This window comes from Eutrigla gurnardus (genome assembly GCF_963514095.1).
Source record: "Eutrigla gurnardus genome assembly, chromosome: 6".
Taxonomy (NCBI): Eukaryota; Metazoa; Chordata; class Actinopteri; order Perciformes; family Triglidae; genus Eutrigla; species Eutrigla gurnardus.
Genome location: NC_139920.1, coordinates 2,068,005 through 2,082,027, shown reverse-complemented (window position 1 = coordinate 2,082,027; position 14,023 = coordinate 2,068,005). Strand labels below are relative to the sequence as shown.

Here is a 14,023-nt window from a genome sequence, read left to right as displayed (position 1 = left end):
AAACTGAAACTTTTGAAGACTCTGATGAGGAGTTTTTTTCCACCCAAACCCAACCGTACCTGTACGAGCCTGAATATACAGAGGAAGAATTGCGCGAGAGGGATGCTCAAAGGGCAGAACGTGAACGAGCGTCTGTGGAGACCGAGATAGCCCCCACTGGAGCTGAGAACCGGGACCAAACAAACGGAGACTGGTGGTGCCAAGAGGGAATCCCCCGCAACGCGTCCGAGGGTTTACGGGTCTACGGACGGAGCAGAGGTCTGGGTTCGCGGTGCGTAATTGTGGCTTCGCGTGGCCGTGGGCTGCCCGGTGTTTGAGTGAGGTCCAAGCACTTTTCACCCAGGTCTGGGGGCATAAGGGCCGAGAGTTTGGCGGTGTTTTTGTGTCTATTTACCGGAGGGATTCCCTGCAACGCGTCCGAGGGTTTACGGGTCTATGGACGGAGCAGAGGTCCGGCTTCGCGGTGCATAATTGTGGCTTCGCGCGGCAGTGAGCTGCCCGGTGTTTGAGTGAGCTCCAAGGGCTTTTCAGACAGCCTTGGGGGCACAAGTGCCGAGAGTTCGGCGGTGTTGAGCCACGTGTTTACCGGCTGGATTGTGAGTGGCGCGTCTTAGAGTTTTAATCCGACGGAGAGTCCGCATGTGTGGATTCGCGTGGCCGTGGGCTGCCCGGTGTTTGAGTGAGGACCAAGTGCTTTTCAAACAGCTCTGAGGGCACGAGGCCCCGAATATTTGGCGGTGTTCATGTGTCTATTTACCGGAGGGAATCCCCGCAACGCGTCCGAGGGATTACGGTTCTCCGGACGGACCAGGTTCGCGGTGCGTAATTGTGGCTTCGCATGGCCGTGGGCTGCCCGGTGTTTGAGTGAGCTCCGAAGGCTTTTCAGACAGCCTTGGGGGTATAAGTGCCGACTTCGAGGCCGGTTCGATTGCCTATTTACGGGCAGTATTTCGGGCTGCGGATCTTAGAGTTTTGAGTCCGACGGAGCAAAGTAAAGTTCCGCTGCTGCTGAGAAACTAGTTCCTCAAAAAATGGATGATTCATGCGATGCGAGGTTAGTTTTGTTTCAAATATTATTCTATCAACACACATATGTACATCGACAGTCTAGTGTTTTAATGGATTTGCCTCGGGTGCACTGTGGAGTGGGCAAGACTGTTTTTAATGCTTGTCTAGCTAAGAACCATTGACTCGCGCTAGCTATAGCATAAGCGAACTCGGCAACTAGAAGAACTGAATGAAATTTCTTAAAAACGTCTCCAAACGTCTCGAACACACCGGCTCACTTGGAAAATAGGTCTTATGTCCAAAATTCTGAACTATCCCTTTAAGATGCCCTTTGAATTAGGTTAAACGATGCACAACACATTAGCCTGCATGTTGTCTTTACTCTACATAAACAAAATGTTATGTTGCTTTTTGCACCAAAAACCCCCACAAGACCAGGAGTTGTCAGGTTGAGCTTAATGAATATTCAATATAATATTTGAGTTTCCTTGTACCACGTTGTTATGGATTTACAATAAGAAAAGGCACACTGTACAGAATTAATGATTCAAGCTTGTGATCATATAAATGCATACACCAATGTCTATCAATAATTTATCAATCACAATGCGATAAGAAATTCAAAGAGGTGAAGAGGAGCTCTCCATCACATGTACTGTGGCTCCAACTAGAAGTATAATTCATTGTAGTAGAAAGCAATTGTTCAGTGGTATTGAGGTCTAGATTGAGTTTTAAATGGGCAGATTATCCCCATCCCATCTGGGAGACGTTACATGAGCCTTAGGAGTCGCACCAGGAGGCTCAGAAACAGCTTTTTTTTTTTTCATCCGATTTGATGATCATACTGCATTCATTGTGTCGCTCTACTATTCATGGACTATGGACTGTCTGATTTGTCAGAACACTATGCACTTTATTTATTAATGCACTTTAATAATGGACTCATATGATCATATTGCATTCTGTGTTTTTATTTTATTTTTCTTGGTTTCTTAAACTCTAAAAGAACAGTTGTAGCTCAGATTCACACTCACCTGTCTGACAACAATCTGTTTGAAGAACTCCAGTGCGATTTCCGTCCCCTTCACAGCACTGAGACAGCCCTGGTCAAAATGACTAATGATCTGTTGTTGGCTGCGGACTCTGGACTCTTATCTCAACTCATCCTCCTTGGCCTCAGCACAATATTTAATACCATTTCTCATCACATCCTCCTTGACAGATTAGTTTACATCAGTTCCTCTGGCACTTAACTTACCTGTTTCACATCATATCTCTCTGGCTGTTCCCAGTTTGTCCAACTCAAAAACATAAGATCACAGCTTTCCCCAGTTACCACCGGTGTCCCCCAAGTTTCTGTTCTAGGCCCTCTCCTTTTTTTAATCATCTATCTCCTTCCACTCTGGCACATCTTCATGAAATTGGGTATTCATTTTCACTGCTATGCTGACGACACTCAGCCCTGTCTTGTCACCAAGCCCAACACCGCTGTCCCACCATCTTCCCTCTCTGACTGACTCTTAGAAATCTAATCCTGGTTCACTCAGAATTTCTCTAAATTCTTCTAAATTTCTCCTTGTTGGCACCAAGTTCACTCTGGCCAAATGTAACAACTTCTCACTAACAGTTAATAACTCCATTGTTTCTCCCTCCCCCCATTTAAGTGTCTGGGTGTGCATATTTCCACCTAGGCAATATTGACCTAGGCAATATTGATTGTCTGGCGCTCTCACCTAACAGCATGGCTATTCTTGTTAATGCACTCGTCGTCACCTCCCATATCGATTATTGAAACTATTTCCTCTATGGTCTCCAACTCAACTCCTCCATATACTTCAAGTGGTCCAGAACTCAGCTGACCGGATCATCACCGGAACCCAATCCATCAAACACATCAACCCTGTCCTGCAACAACTACACTGGCTCCCTATCAAATAGGCTTCATGATTCTCCCCCTCACTTTTAAGGCTCTTCACAACATGGCACTTTTTATTACCTCTCTGACCACCTCTACTTCTCCACACTTACCTTTACTCTCCGCTCTTCCTCCCCCATGCTCCTCACGACACGTCCTGACCGACAGTCTTCCATGGGGTCAAAAGCTTTCAGCCGTACAGCCTCCCATTTTTGGAATTTTCTCCCACAAGCCATCCATGACACTGACTCTTTCCCCGCTTTCAAATCCTGCCTAAAAACCTACCTCTTCAGATTGGCTTTCTTTGTGTAATTTTTTAGTATTTACTTGTTGTTATACTTTATTAGTCTGCTGTTTTTTATTGCTTTGTATTTATGTTTGGTCTGTTTACTGTTGTGTATCTGTTGTTATTCTTATTATTTGTATATGTAAGGTGTCCACGTTACAGCAAAACGTAATGCATTACGTTTTGCTGTAACGCGGTAATGTAAGGCATTACAAAAAAAAACGGGTAATATTTTATTCGGTACAAATCTCAGTAACGCGCGTTACAAAGCATTTTAAACCCGAAATCAATTGACTCTACATTCGCGATCGCGAGATGGGCATACGCTCCACTTTTGGAAAAGTGTGAAAGCCGGTCCGTGTAACTCTACACTATGTTAATTAATCGCTGTTGTTAGCAGGCTCCATGAGCTGGACACCGACTCACGGAGCGGCTCCCGGTCGGTCAGAGCGCAGCCGACCCGGCAAACCGAGGATCAACAGCTGAGGGGCAGCGGCGAAGAGGCGGAGGCTCCGATTCTCCCCGTTTGGTTTTTAACCACTTTTATGTCCGCGTCATAAAACTTTTGGTGCGAGTTTAAAACAGTAGGTTTACTTCAAAACGCGAGCGTCAGACGCTGTCAGAGCTTTTATGAACAGTGTTAGAGCTCCCCTAAATGTCTCAGGTAGGCTTTCAGGTAATTTCGCGGCATAACACAGCGCCTTCCGGGTCATTAAAAAAGACGTACGGCAAATCTGGAATGAAAAATGGCACTGTTATTTCATCCCTGAATCCCATTCATGAACACAATATCTAATATCAGTTAACGAGTTGTTTTCCGTTTCTTGTTTTCCGTTTTTAAAACGAATAATGGGATACGAGTAATTTTGAAGCGAAAAACATCACATCCTGCTGTGTAATGAGCTGCATTGAACACAAGTTAAAAAAAAAATCCATATTTCCTTTTATTTTGGCGAAAAGTAATGCAAAAGTAGTGTAATGCCTTACAATTCAAAGACAGTAATATTGTAATGTATCTAATTACTTTGAAATGACAGTAACAAGTAATAAATAATGCATTACGCTTTTGAAGTAACTTGCTCAACACTGATTGTTATTAGAGATTACTGATTATTACACGTGCCTGTAGGCTTTGTCTGTTATTCCTCAGGTTGTCCCTCCTTGTACTTCTATCTAGAGTTAATAGGCTATTACTATACATTATGTTTATTCCCTATATTGTAATGATGACTCTGACCTGATAGTGTATAGCTTCTTATTAGAGCATGACACGGGAGTGGATTTTCACTCCCGTCCCATCCCACTCCCAGAGAAAAAATCCCATCCCATCCCAATCCCGGGCCGGAGTAAAAAAAAAAAATCCCATCCCGTCCCACTCCTGTAGAATGACTCCCGCTCCCATCCCGCTCCAACTCAAAATTACTCCCACTCCCATCCAACTCCGTTTTTTTGTTTGTTTTTTCATCACATTCAACTCGCATGAATCTATGCAATATTTGCGACTTCCCAATAAAGTCAGTTAATCTCTCCGACGGATCATTGTGTCGGACTTTAGTCTGTAGCTCTCGCTTCCCGGCTTCATCGCCTCTACTTCCCTCCGCGCATTTAACTTCCGGTAGTGGCCAAAACTATTTTGACTTGCTTTAGCAAGTCAAAATTGTTTTGGCTCACTGAAAGATGACTACAAAAATGGATGTGTCTGACCTTTTGGTTGTTTAACACGGCTGAAAATCATCATCTATTAATGGCGTTCCCGCTCCTACCCGCTCCTGTTGATTTTTATTCCCATCCCGTCCCAATCACGGGATTGATAAAACTTTGACTCCCATCCCGCGGGAATCACGTGACCCGCGGGAATTCCCGAAAAATGTCATGCTCTACTTCTTAGGCAGCTTATGTGCTAAAATCATGTAGCGTCACCCCCCCTTTTAAACCTTACAGTTCATACACAAACAGTCCTATGCCTGAGTCAGATGTTTTCAGTTCAGTGAAGAACAAATTCAACATTGTGAAAGTTGCTCAATCAACAACATGAATATTCGACAGTCACATAGGGTCTCCTGAAGTCTGTTTAGCTTGTTAGCTCATCAGCTCTGAACAATGTTCAGCAGAGCAAATGGGGTGAAAACAATCACTTTGTGATTTGTGAATTGTGTAATATTTATTTATTTATTTGTTTATTTCGGGCATGCTTGTTAAGTCATCATCACACATCTTGCTCACACAGTAAAAATGAATACACATGGCCGAAAGGGAAAGCGGGAGAAGCCGAGGCTTATCTAGTCCCAACCCCATTACCCACAGGGGGGAAAAGAAAGAAAAAATAATAAAATTAAAAAAATAAAAATAAAATATAGAAAGTAAAAAAATAAATAAAATAAAATCAACATCATAGTCTTTTCTTGTCTATTGCATTTTTCGCTTGACATAACATTTTCTTTCACTTGTGACATTTGACATACGATGTTACAGCAGTAGGTGGTACAGAGAGCTGAAGTCCAGTGCATACAGATTACGTGTGTGTCTGCACACGTGTCCATATTTGTTCATCACGAGTGAACAGCAGTCTCATCATGTAACAGTGTCTGAAGGGGGTCCAATCGACAGAGAAAAAAAAAAAAAAAGTCCAGTGTAGCTACTATTTGTTGGGATGGTGTGGGAGCCCTTTTTTTTTTTCTTTTTTTATTTATTAATCATCACTGTCCTCTGCAGCTTTCGCTGCAACAAGTTGTGAAAAGGACCAGAGTAACGCTGCATCTGTTTTTTTATCCATCCATCCATCCATCCATTGTCTACCGCTTAACCTGTATTCAGGGTCGTGGGGGGGCTGGAGCCGATCCCAGCTGTCATTGGGCGAAGGCAGGGTACACCCTGGACAGGACGCTGTTTTTTAATATTTCATTTTACCTTTATTTAACCAGGTAGATCATTAAGAAAAAGTTCTTATTGACAGTGGTGGCCTGACAAAAAGCACAAGCTTCTTGGGGGGGAAGGGGAAAGGGGCAATGAAAAAGGATAGGTTAGAAGGGCAACAGCACACAAACACGGCTATAGAGACATACAGCAAGGCAGCAACAGGGACATGCAGGGTTAATATACAGCTACTCAGCCATACAACAGTCACAAACAAATAACAGGTTAGACAAGGCAGGATAGCAAGGATAAACTTATAGCAAGATAAAAAGATTCACTCATAATACAGAGTTAATAACCAGGATTATTTAGAACATCATAAAAATCACAAAAAAATTAGCCAATATCAGTGGGTATGGGCATACAGATGAGACAGGAGACTGAGTGGATGGTTAGATGGAGTGGAAGCAGTTGCAGGAATGTGTGAGAAGGTGTGAGATGGCCTCTTTGATGCTCAGGATGGAAATTAATTTGACCAGTTTGAGGTGTTTTTGTAGTACATTCCAGTCAACGGCAGCAGCTGACTAGAATGATGCAAGACCGAGTATGGATCTGGTTTTAGGTGTTGTAAGCAGGATGTGGAGAGAGGACCGGGTGTTATATGTGTAGCGCTCCCCTCGGTAGTCATATTGATGAGGGCAGGGCTTTTGGGTTCTTTTAAGTTATCCAATATTATATTTTTAATTTATATATATTATCAAATATCGCTAACCCTGATTACCTCAGTTTTAAATATTATCTTGGATTTCTGTTTAACGTACACACTTGAAATGTTTTCAACCTACCTATGAATACACCATTCTTAAGTTATAGTTCAATAGAGATTTTTAACCAAATGTGTCTCTCTCAACATGAAATGATAATTTCTTTCCAGGTAGGTAATAGAGTAACACACACAAGGTTTTAGAAAAATAAGTCTCAATTATTTACTTTAGAAAACAATCACCATTTCTAATGAAATAATAAAATTAAATAAAAGTATGTCTGTCCTTTTCTTGAACCTTCCAAATAAAATATCCCTTTTTTTTGGAAGACACTGTAAATGAATTATTCCTCTCTTTTAAGGAAAACACTGTAAAGACTGTGCCTTATATAAATGCACAGACAACAATTTAAACCACTTTAAATGCACTTAAACACAATTTGTGGGCCCACACACACCTTAATGTACATCTAAAGCCGGCAACTAAAATTGTTATCAAACCAAAATACTGTAGCAGGCCTGATGCTGTGCTCTTGGTCGTTGTGGCCAAAAACTTAATGGCTGCTTCACTCGTCAGCGAGCAAAAACAACTTGGATGATACCTGAGTCACTGGCTGTATTTGAAACCACATACTACCGTACTGCCTACTACATACTGCGTTAGTATATACTGTATACTGCGTACTGCATGTGGGATTCAGTATGCTACTTCAGCAGACCGACGCCGTTCACACCGCAGTATGCAGTATGCAGTATGCAAGTTTCCCAGAATGCATTTCGTGGCGACCGGCAGCGGTAGTTGTAAAACAGGCGCAAAGCTGTTTTATTTCCCGCTGTAGCGCTGTTATTATGTCACTTTATTAAATTTTAATATTTTTTCATGCGAGAAAGTAACCGTTTAGATCCCCAATGTGCGGTTAGTTTACCCAAATTACGGCTGTTTAGTAATTTGCCTCGATGTTTTCGGAGAAGTGAAGCTCCGGAAGGAGCGGGTAGTCTCAGAGGCAGCTGCCCGTCTCCAGAGGTGTTCCGCCGGCCAACATGCGTCGTCGTCCCGTTGGAGACAGCAAGCCAGTTATCTTAACCGCTGTTTGTAGTGGACAGTATACAGTATAGCGCTGTCTCGGGAGCTCTGCATGTACAGAAATCACCAAATATTAATAAAAAGTTTGAATTAACAGAGTACTTTTTTTCATTTCATATGTACAACAGCCTGGATTTCTATTGTACCTATATAGCTTTTCGTCACAATAATCAAGTAGCCTATGCACTGTACTTATGTAAACAAATATAAACGCCGTACTGCTCCGGAGTACGTGACGACGTCATGAGGCTTATGGACAGTATAAAAGGTGAGCAGAGGCGGGAAAAAACTGAGGGAGACAAAGGAGAACAGCAAAAACAGCAAAATAGATACTGTAAATGTCGTATTTATCAGTCGTAAGAGGCCACAATGTGGCACAAAGAAGACGGAGGAGGGAGAGGACCAGGATGAATCTTCTTTCAATCATATGTGAATATGAATATGAAGCCAATGTAAGGAAACCAAACATTTATAAGTGTCAGTTAGGGGCAGTTGTAGTTCTTAACCTGGGCATACAGTTGTGCCAGATAAGTCAATAAATAATATTCAGAGATAAACACGTTTATTAAGAAACAATTTATAAGGCCTTCTTGAAACAGTTAACTTAAAATAAGAGAACTTGAACAGTCATGTGAAGTGATACAACAAAGAAAAAACATTTGCCCCTGCTCCCACAGGCTGCGCCTCGAGGGCAATATTTACAATTAAATGCCCACACTCCTGTGGTCCGCCTCTTCTTGGGAGAGGGGGACTTAAGGCGAGACTTCCGCCTTTCAAGGCGGACAGTAAATGCCTTGGTCCAGGCTTTGGGGTGTGGCAAGGACCATGGATTGGGAGACGCCCTGGAGGTTGCAGTCTTCCTCTACTGGCTGGCCAGTGCCACCTCGTATCGGGTGGTATCGGAGGCCTTCGATATCCCCACCAGCACAGTCCACGATATTGTGCATCGGGTGGCAGACAGCATCATGGCCATCTATGCCAGGGTGGTGTATTTTCCTGCTGCAGATGAGCTGGAGGGCATTGGGGAAGGCTTTGCCCACCTTGCTGGCTCCCGTGCCTTTTGCCATGTTGTTGGCTGCATCGACGGGACGCACGTCAGGATAAAGCCACCTGCAGCAAACAAGGATGATTACCTGAACAGGTATGCTGCATACAAAGTTCTATTTAATCCCATCTTAATTAGGGCTGCAACTAACGATTATTTTCATTATTGATTAATCTGAAGATTATTTAAATAATGAATCGATTAGTTGTTTGGTCAATAAAATGTTATAAAATGTCCACAAACCAAAGAGATACTCAGTTTATTGTCATAAAGGAACAAAGAAACCAGAAATATTCACATGTAAGAAGCTAGAATCAGAGAATTTGGACTTCTTTTTTCTACTCAAACCGACACTTTGAGTATCAAAATAGTTGACGATTAATTTAATAATCGATTATTGTTCAATTAATCGATTAATTGTTGCAGCTCTAATGTTAATGTGAACTATTTAGTGATTTTTTTTTATTTTTCTTTTTACACAGGAAGCTTTTCCACTCGATCCAGCTTCAGGCGGTCTGTGATCATAAGGGTTTCTTCCTCAACACATTCACTGGTATGGATGGTAAATCAATATTTAACAGGATGATAATAGGCCTAATTACTTTGACCTGGATTACATTGATATGTGATTTTTACATTTTTTTGAGGAATATCGATTGCTTTTATTTGTGATTTAAAAGGTCTGTATCAGAAGTGTTTACAATCAAGTACTCATTTTCTTTTTTTTCAGGACCACTACTTACAGGCCTACCTGGTGCAGTCCACGATGCACTGGTCCTGCGGTGGAGCTTGATGTACCATCGGCAGCTCTACCCTCCTCCGGGCTGGATCATCCTTGGAGATGGGGGTTATCCCTGCCTGGCGACACCTATCTCCCTCATAACCCTGTACAGGGAGCCGGTGCAGAATCCTGTGCAGGCCAGGTACAACCGGCATCACTCCAGGGCCAGATGTGTGGTGGAGAGGGCATTTGGGATGATGAAAACCCGGTGGCGCAGCATCTTCCTGAAGGCTCTTGAGGTAAAAGAGAGCATAAGATGTGTGTAAATGTAACTAGTACGTAATGGCTGACAGCTGAGCAGTACATTATACAGAAGTACAGGTAAAAAAAAATAGTTTACACAGCATTTTAATAAATTAGGATTAAAATGATTTTGGTTTAATAACTTTATGCAGTTACATAACTCACCTCTTTGTTTCTGTAGGTTAAATCTACCTTTGTCCCGGTGGTGGTGTCCACCTGTGCCTTCCTCCACAACCTCTCCATCCACAACGGGGATTTGGTGGAGCCAGATGTGGAGGAAGGGGTGGACCATGGAGACGAGGAGGAGCAGGCATACCAGCCCGGAGACCAAATGCCAGGGGACAATGTCAGAGACAGACTGGCAGCAGAGGTCTCAGCTCCTGGAGCCGTCGTCCCTGCACTGCAGGAGCATGACTATTAGTCATAAAGAATTTATTTGTATATATTATTTTGTATATAGTTGACATAAGTATAAGCCCTGTGAAGACAAACTGTAAAAATAAAATCTACTATACAAATAGAATGGCACTGCCTCGCCAGGATGTTTTTAGTTAAGGAATTTTTGGAAATGTACCTGAGGGTTAATAGTAACCATTCTCAAAACAGTATTAGCAACTAGGCAATTAATGTCATGCGTGTTCTCCCAAAATCTTTTTTTTTAAACAATGTGCCTCATCCACCTTCATTGTGATACAAAATATAACATACAATAACATTTATGCAAGATGTCATACTGTTATATGACATCTTGCATAAATGTTATATGAATATGTTTTCTGGGATGACATAATTTGAACACCAGTGACACTAGAAACAAATATAACCAGACAAATGCAATTTATTTTTTAAAAACTTTCTCCAACATCAGCATAAATGACTTCTCCCTTCTCTCCTCCCTTTCTGCATTTTCTTTCTCTCTGTGCTCAGTCCACTCTCTCCATTCTCTCTCCCTCTTCTCTTCTTTCTCCAATCGCTCTCTCTCCTTCCTCTCCTCTCTCTCCAGCTGCTCTCTCTCCCTCTTGTCTTCTCTCTCCAGTGCTTCTCTTTCTCGTCTTTCCTCCCTCTCCATACATATTCTTTCCCTCTCCTCATCCTTCTCTGAAACTTGAGAGAAGAGCTGAAGCCACTCGGACCCCCTCTTCCTCTTGGCCACTGGTGGCTCTGAGGTGGCTTCCCTTGGAGAGGGAGGAGAGGCCACTACCACATCCTGGCTGGATGAATCAATTGAGACCGGAGGCACAATGCTGGGCCTCCGGCCCAAAAACTCATCCATCAATTTAAACCACCTCCAGGATGCGGCAGTGGCCTCTCCTCCCTCTGTGCTTACTCCCGTCTTGGGGGCTTTCAACTCCTACACAACACAATACACACACACACACACACACACACACACACACACACACTTGAAGCATCTTAAACATTTATACAACCTCATTTATCTTTTATATTTTCTAATTTAACATGTCTTGTGTCTATGTTGACAAGTGATTGCATTGCAGAAGGTCTAACAGAACGTGTGGAGGCCACTTTGCCAGCTTGATAACTTACCTTATATTTTTGTTTGAGGTTCTCCCATTTTCGTTTTGCCTTGGTGGGCTCCACCTTCCCCACCAAGGCATTCACTCTGACAAACTCTCTGAAGAAAATAAAATAAACGTACTAACTTCAACAACAAGTTAATCCAACGTACCGGTATTATAATTCTAAAAACTAATAGAGGAGCACGACAAGATGAATTATGTAAGACTATCGCCTTCATTAAACGGCTTCGGAGTAATTATGATGGTTAACTGACTTATTGCAGGAGCTACCACGTCTCCCTCTGTCCCTCCCTCTCCCGAGCAACATCAGTGCCCACGAACCGATATCCCTACTGACTGTCCCTCGTCTCAGCGGCACCGTGACAGAAATGCGCGCCGTAACATGTAAACTATTTAGCTTTTATATACTTAACTATTCAATTATTCAACTATTAACAACCAAACTTACTCGAAACCCTTTTGGGCGGCATTTCGCCTTCCGCTAAAAAGGCTGTCGTTGGCTGCGCGCCACTCTATCAGCCGCTCCGTGTCCTGCTCTGTCCCTAATTAAAAAGAAATAAAACACGATACGTAACGTTACATTAGTGTTTAGTTGTTTTCTGATCACTCGCGTACACCAAATTAAGAAGGAGAAAATGTACTTACATTTGTATTCCCCTGGACCGCTCTCTTGCTCCGCCATTACTGGATTTATCCAGGCTCCAGCGCATTGCATTGTGGGAAACAGTAGGCAGAGTAGACTGGTCGGATGCATACTGGAAATATTCTCCGAATCAGTACGACATCCGGGAACTTTTCGCATACTGCAGATTTTGCTTTTGTTTGCATACTGCATACTACATTTTGGCCAAATCAGTACGTACTAGCAGTATAGTATGCGGTTTCGGATACAGCGACTGTTCCCGTCTTTCTTCCAACATTCACAGCTGTAGCACTCAGCCGCAGATCCGCATTCCAAAATAGACTTCGTCAGCTTCTCGTTTCTCTTCCCGCGTAGCCAGAAAAACTCACGGCGAAATCCTGGTTGCTCCAAGCTCTGTATGGGCCTCTTGTCTGTCCTCCGGTCGAAAACAGCAGATAAACCCCTCCAACCGTTCAACTGAGGAAGTCAAACTCTAACTGAAAAATGTCCGTTCACTTGTAATGAACTAACTCAGTCCTATACTTCCAGCTGGCTAATCGTTAGCGCTATCGTTAGCATTAACACAAACGTAAACAGTCTCAGAAGTTCGTGTGGAAATTCCTTCCGTTTCTCGATATGCAGCTGGTCACTCTTCTCAGTAGTTGTCGTGCAGACAATCATAAGACACAAGGTACAAGTTACACATTGGTTTGTGCACTTAAAGCTAACTTAACGCCAACAATCTCTCTACGCCACTCCCTTATCTCCGGCCGCGTTCTCCTCGCTTCCCTCCCTTCCCGTGCTTCAACACACCCCACCTGACCCTCCGGCCAATCGCTATCAACCCCATAACTGCTGGTTCAGACAGTTTTCAGATACATCTTCTTTTAACTAAAACAATAAACATCTAACAAATTCTAAAGTGCTTTTAACATTGTTATAACAACATTTTACATGAATTCCAACCTTTTTATTCACACTGGTTATATGCTTTGATTATTAAATAATACTAAAAGCATCCCTTAGTAGTTCAAGCTTTTAACCGGGTTACATATGTGCAGTGTTGGGCAAGTTACTCTAAAAAAGTAACTAGTTAAAGTACTAGTTACTTCTCCCAGAAAGTAACTAAAGTAGTTACTGAGTTACAAATTCTAAAAGTAACTAGTTACTTTGGAAAGTAACTATTGCGTTACTTTCAAATAATTTTTAAATACTGATGTGTCAAATATTTGGACCCCATCTCCATCCCTCTTTGACGGAACTTAAAATACTTGTGCGTGTTCAATTATTTATGATAAATCTGAGTATTATAATGAAATGGATACTCAATACATTACAAACAGAAATCCACAGTGCACAAATCGAAACAATTATAACATTGCTGTGGGAATGTGAGACTGGCATACAATAAAATGTGATGGACTATTGTAGATATATATAATTACTATGCTTATAGAGTGGATTAATAAAAATAACACAATATATCTTTTGGAACTTTTGATATTTATTGCACCTCATCAACAGGTCACACAACTAAGCAAAATTAAATTATGCTTGTTAAGCAATGTACAAAAAATAAATAAATAATAAATATATTTACTCTTTGTGGTAAATATATAAAATAAACAGTAGACATACTGTATGTATGTTTTTACGTAATGTAAGTGATTTCTTCCTCGAAGAAATACAACAGTCAACAGTGTAACAATATGAAGTGCTTTCAATATTACTGAAAAGTGCAATGTATAGAAAAACATCCAAATATGAACACGTAATACATTAAAAATAATTTTAAAAAAGTACAAAAAGAAATCTCTATTTCTCTGGCCATTGACAATCTCACCTAAGTAGGCCGCAGCCAGGCAACAAATATATCTAAATT

At 41.9% G+C, this 14,023-nt stretch overlaps 2 protein-coding genes across 4 annotated transcripts in view; one reads left to right on the top strand and one right to left on the bottom strand.

The window, feature by feature from the left end:
- The window catches only part of naaladl2 (N-acetylated alpha-linked acidic dipeptidase like 2), a gene marked incomplete at both ends in the record, with an annotated part of 796,426 nt that overhangs the window by 681,021 nt on the left and 101,382 nt on the right, over window positions 1-14,023 (top strand). The window lies entirely within an intron of this gene.
- On the bottom strand, window positions 8,413-12,413 carry LOC311014783 (uncharacterized protein). 3 transcript variants are annotated; one of them, XM_084011593.1, is made up of 6 exons: window positions 12,165-12,413; window positions 11,968-12,061; window positions 11,527-11,614; window positions 10,144-10,378; window positions 9,706-9,968; window positions 8,413-9,019 (listed from the first exon to the last, which is right to left on the bottom strand). In XM_084011593.1, the coding sequence occupies exons 3-6, from the start codon at window positions 11,595-11,597 to the stop codon at window positions 8,683-8,685; spliced, it is 906 nt and encodes a 301-aa protein (XP_083867719.1). In that variant the 5' UTR covers window positions 11,598-11,614; window positions 11,968-12,061; window positions 12,165-12,413; the 3' UTR covers window positions 8,413-8,682. The 3 variants fall into 3 exon arrangements, with proteins under 3 accessions (XP_083867719.1, XP_083867720.1, XP_083867721.1); XM_084011594.1 differs by lacking the exon at window positions 11,527-11,614 and having other exon boundaries at window positions 10,144-10,373; XM_084011595.1 differs by lacking the exons at window positions 11,968-12,061; window positions 12,165-12,413 and having other exon boundaries at window positions 10,144-10,392; window positions 11,527-11,532.

What these genes read in the sequence shown, in the direction of transcription:
- LOC311014783 (XM_084011593.1), bottom strand. Translation starts at nt 11,597, where the DNA reads ATGCCTTGGTGGGGAAGGTGGAGCCCACCAAGGCAAAACGAAAATGGG. An exon ending in ACCTCAAACAAAAATATAAG is followed by an intron (nt 10,379 to 11,526) that starts GTAAGTTATCAA and finishes ATGCTCCTGCAG; the next exon opens with TGCAGGGACGACGGCTCCAG. An exon ending in TGCATCGTGGACTGCACCAG is followed by an intron (nt 9,020 to 9,705) that starts GTAGGCCTGTAA and finishes TGTTTGCTGCAG; the next exon opens with GTGGCTTTATCCTGACGTGC.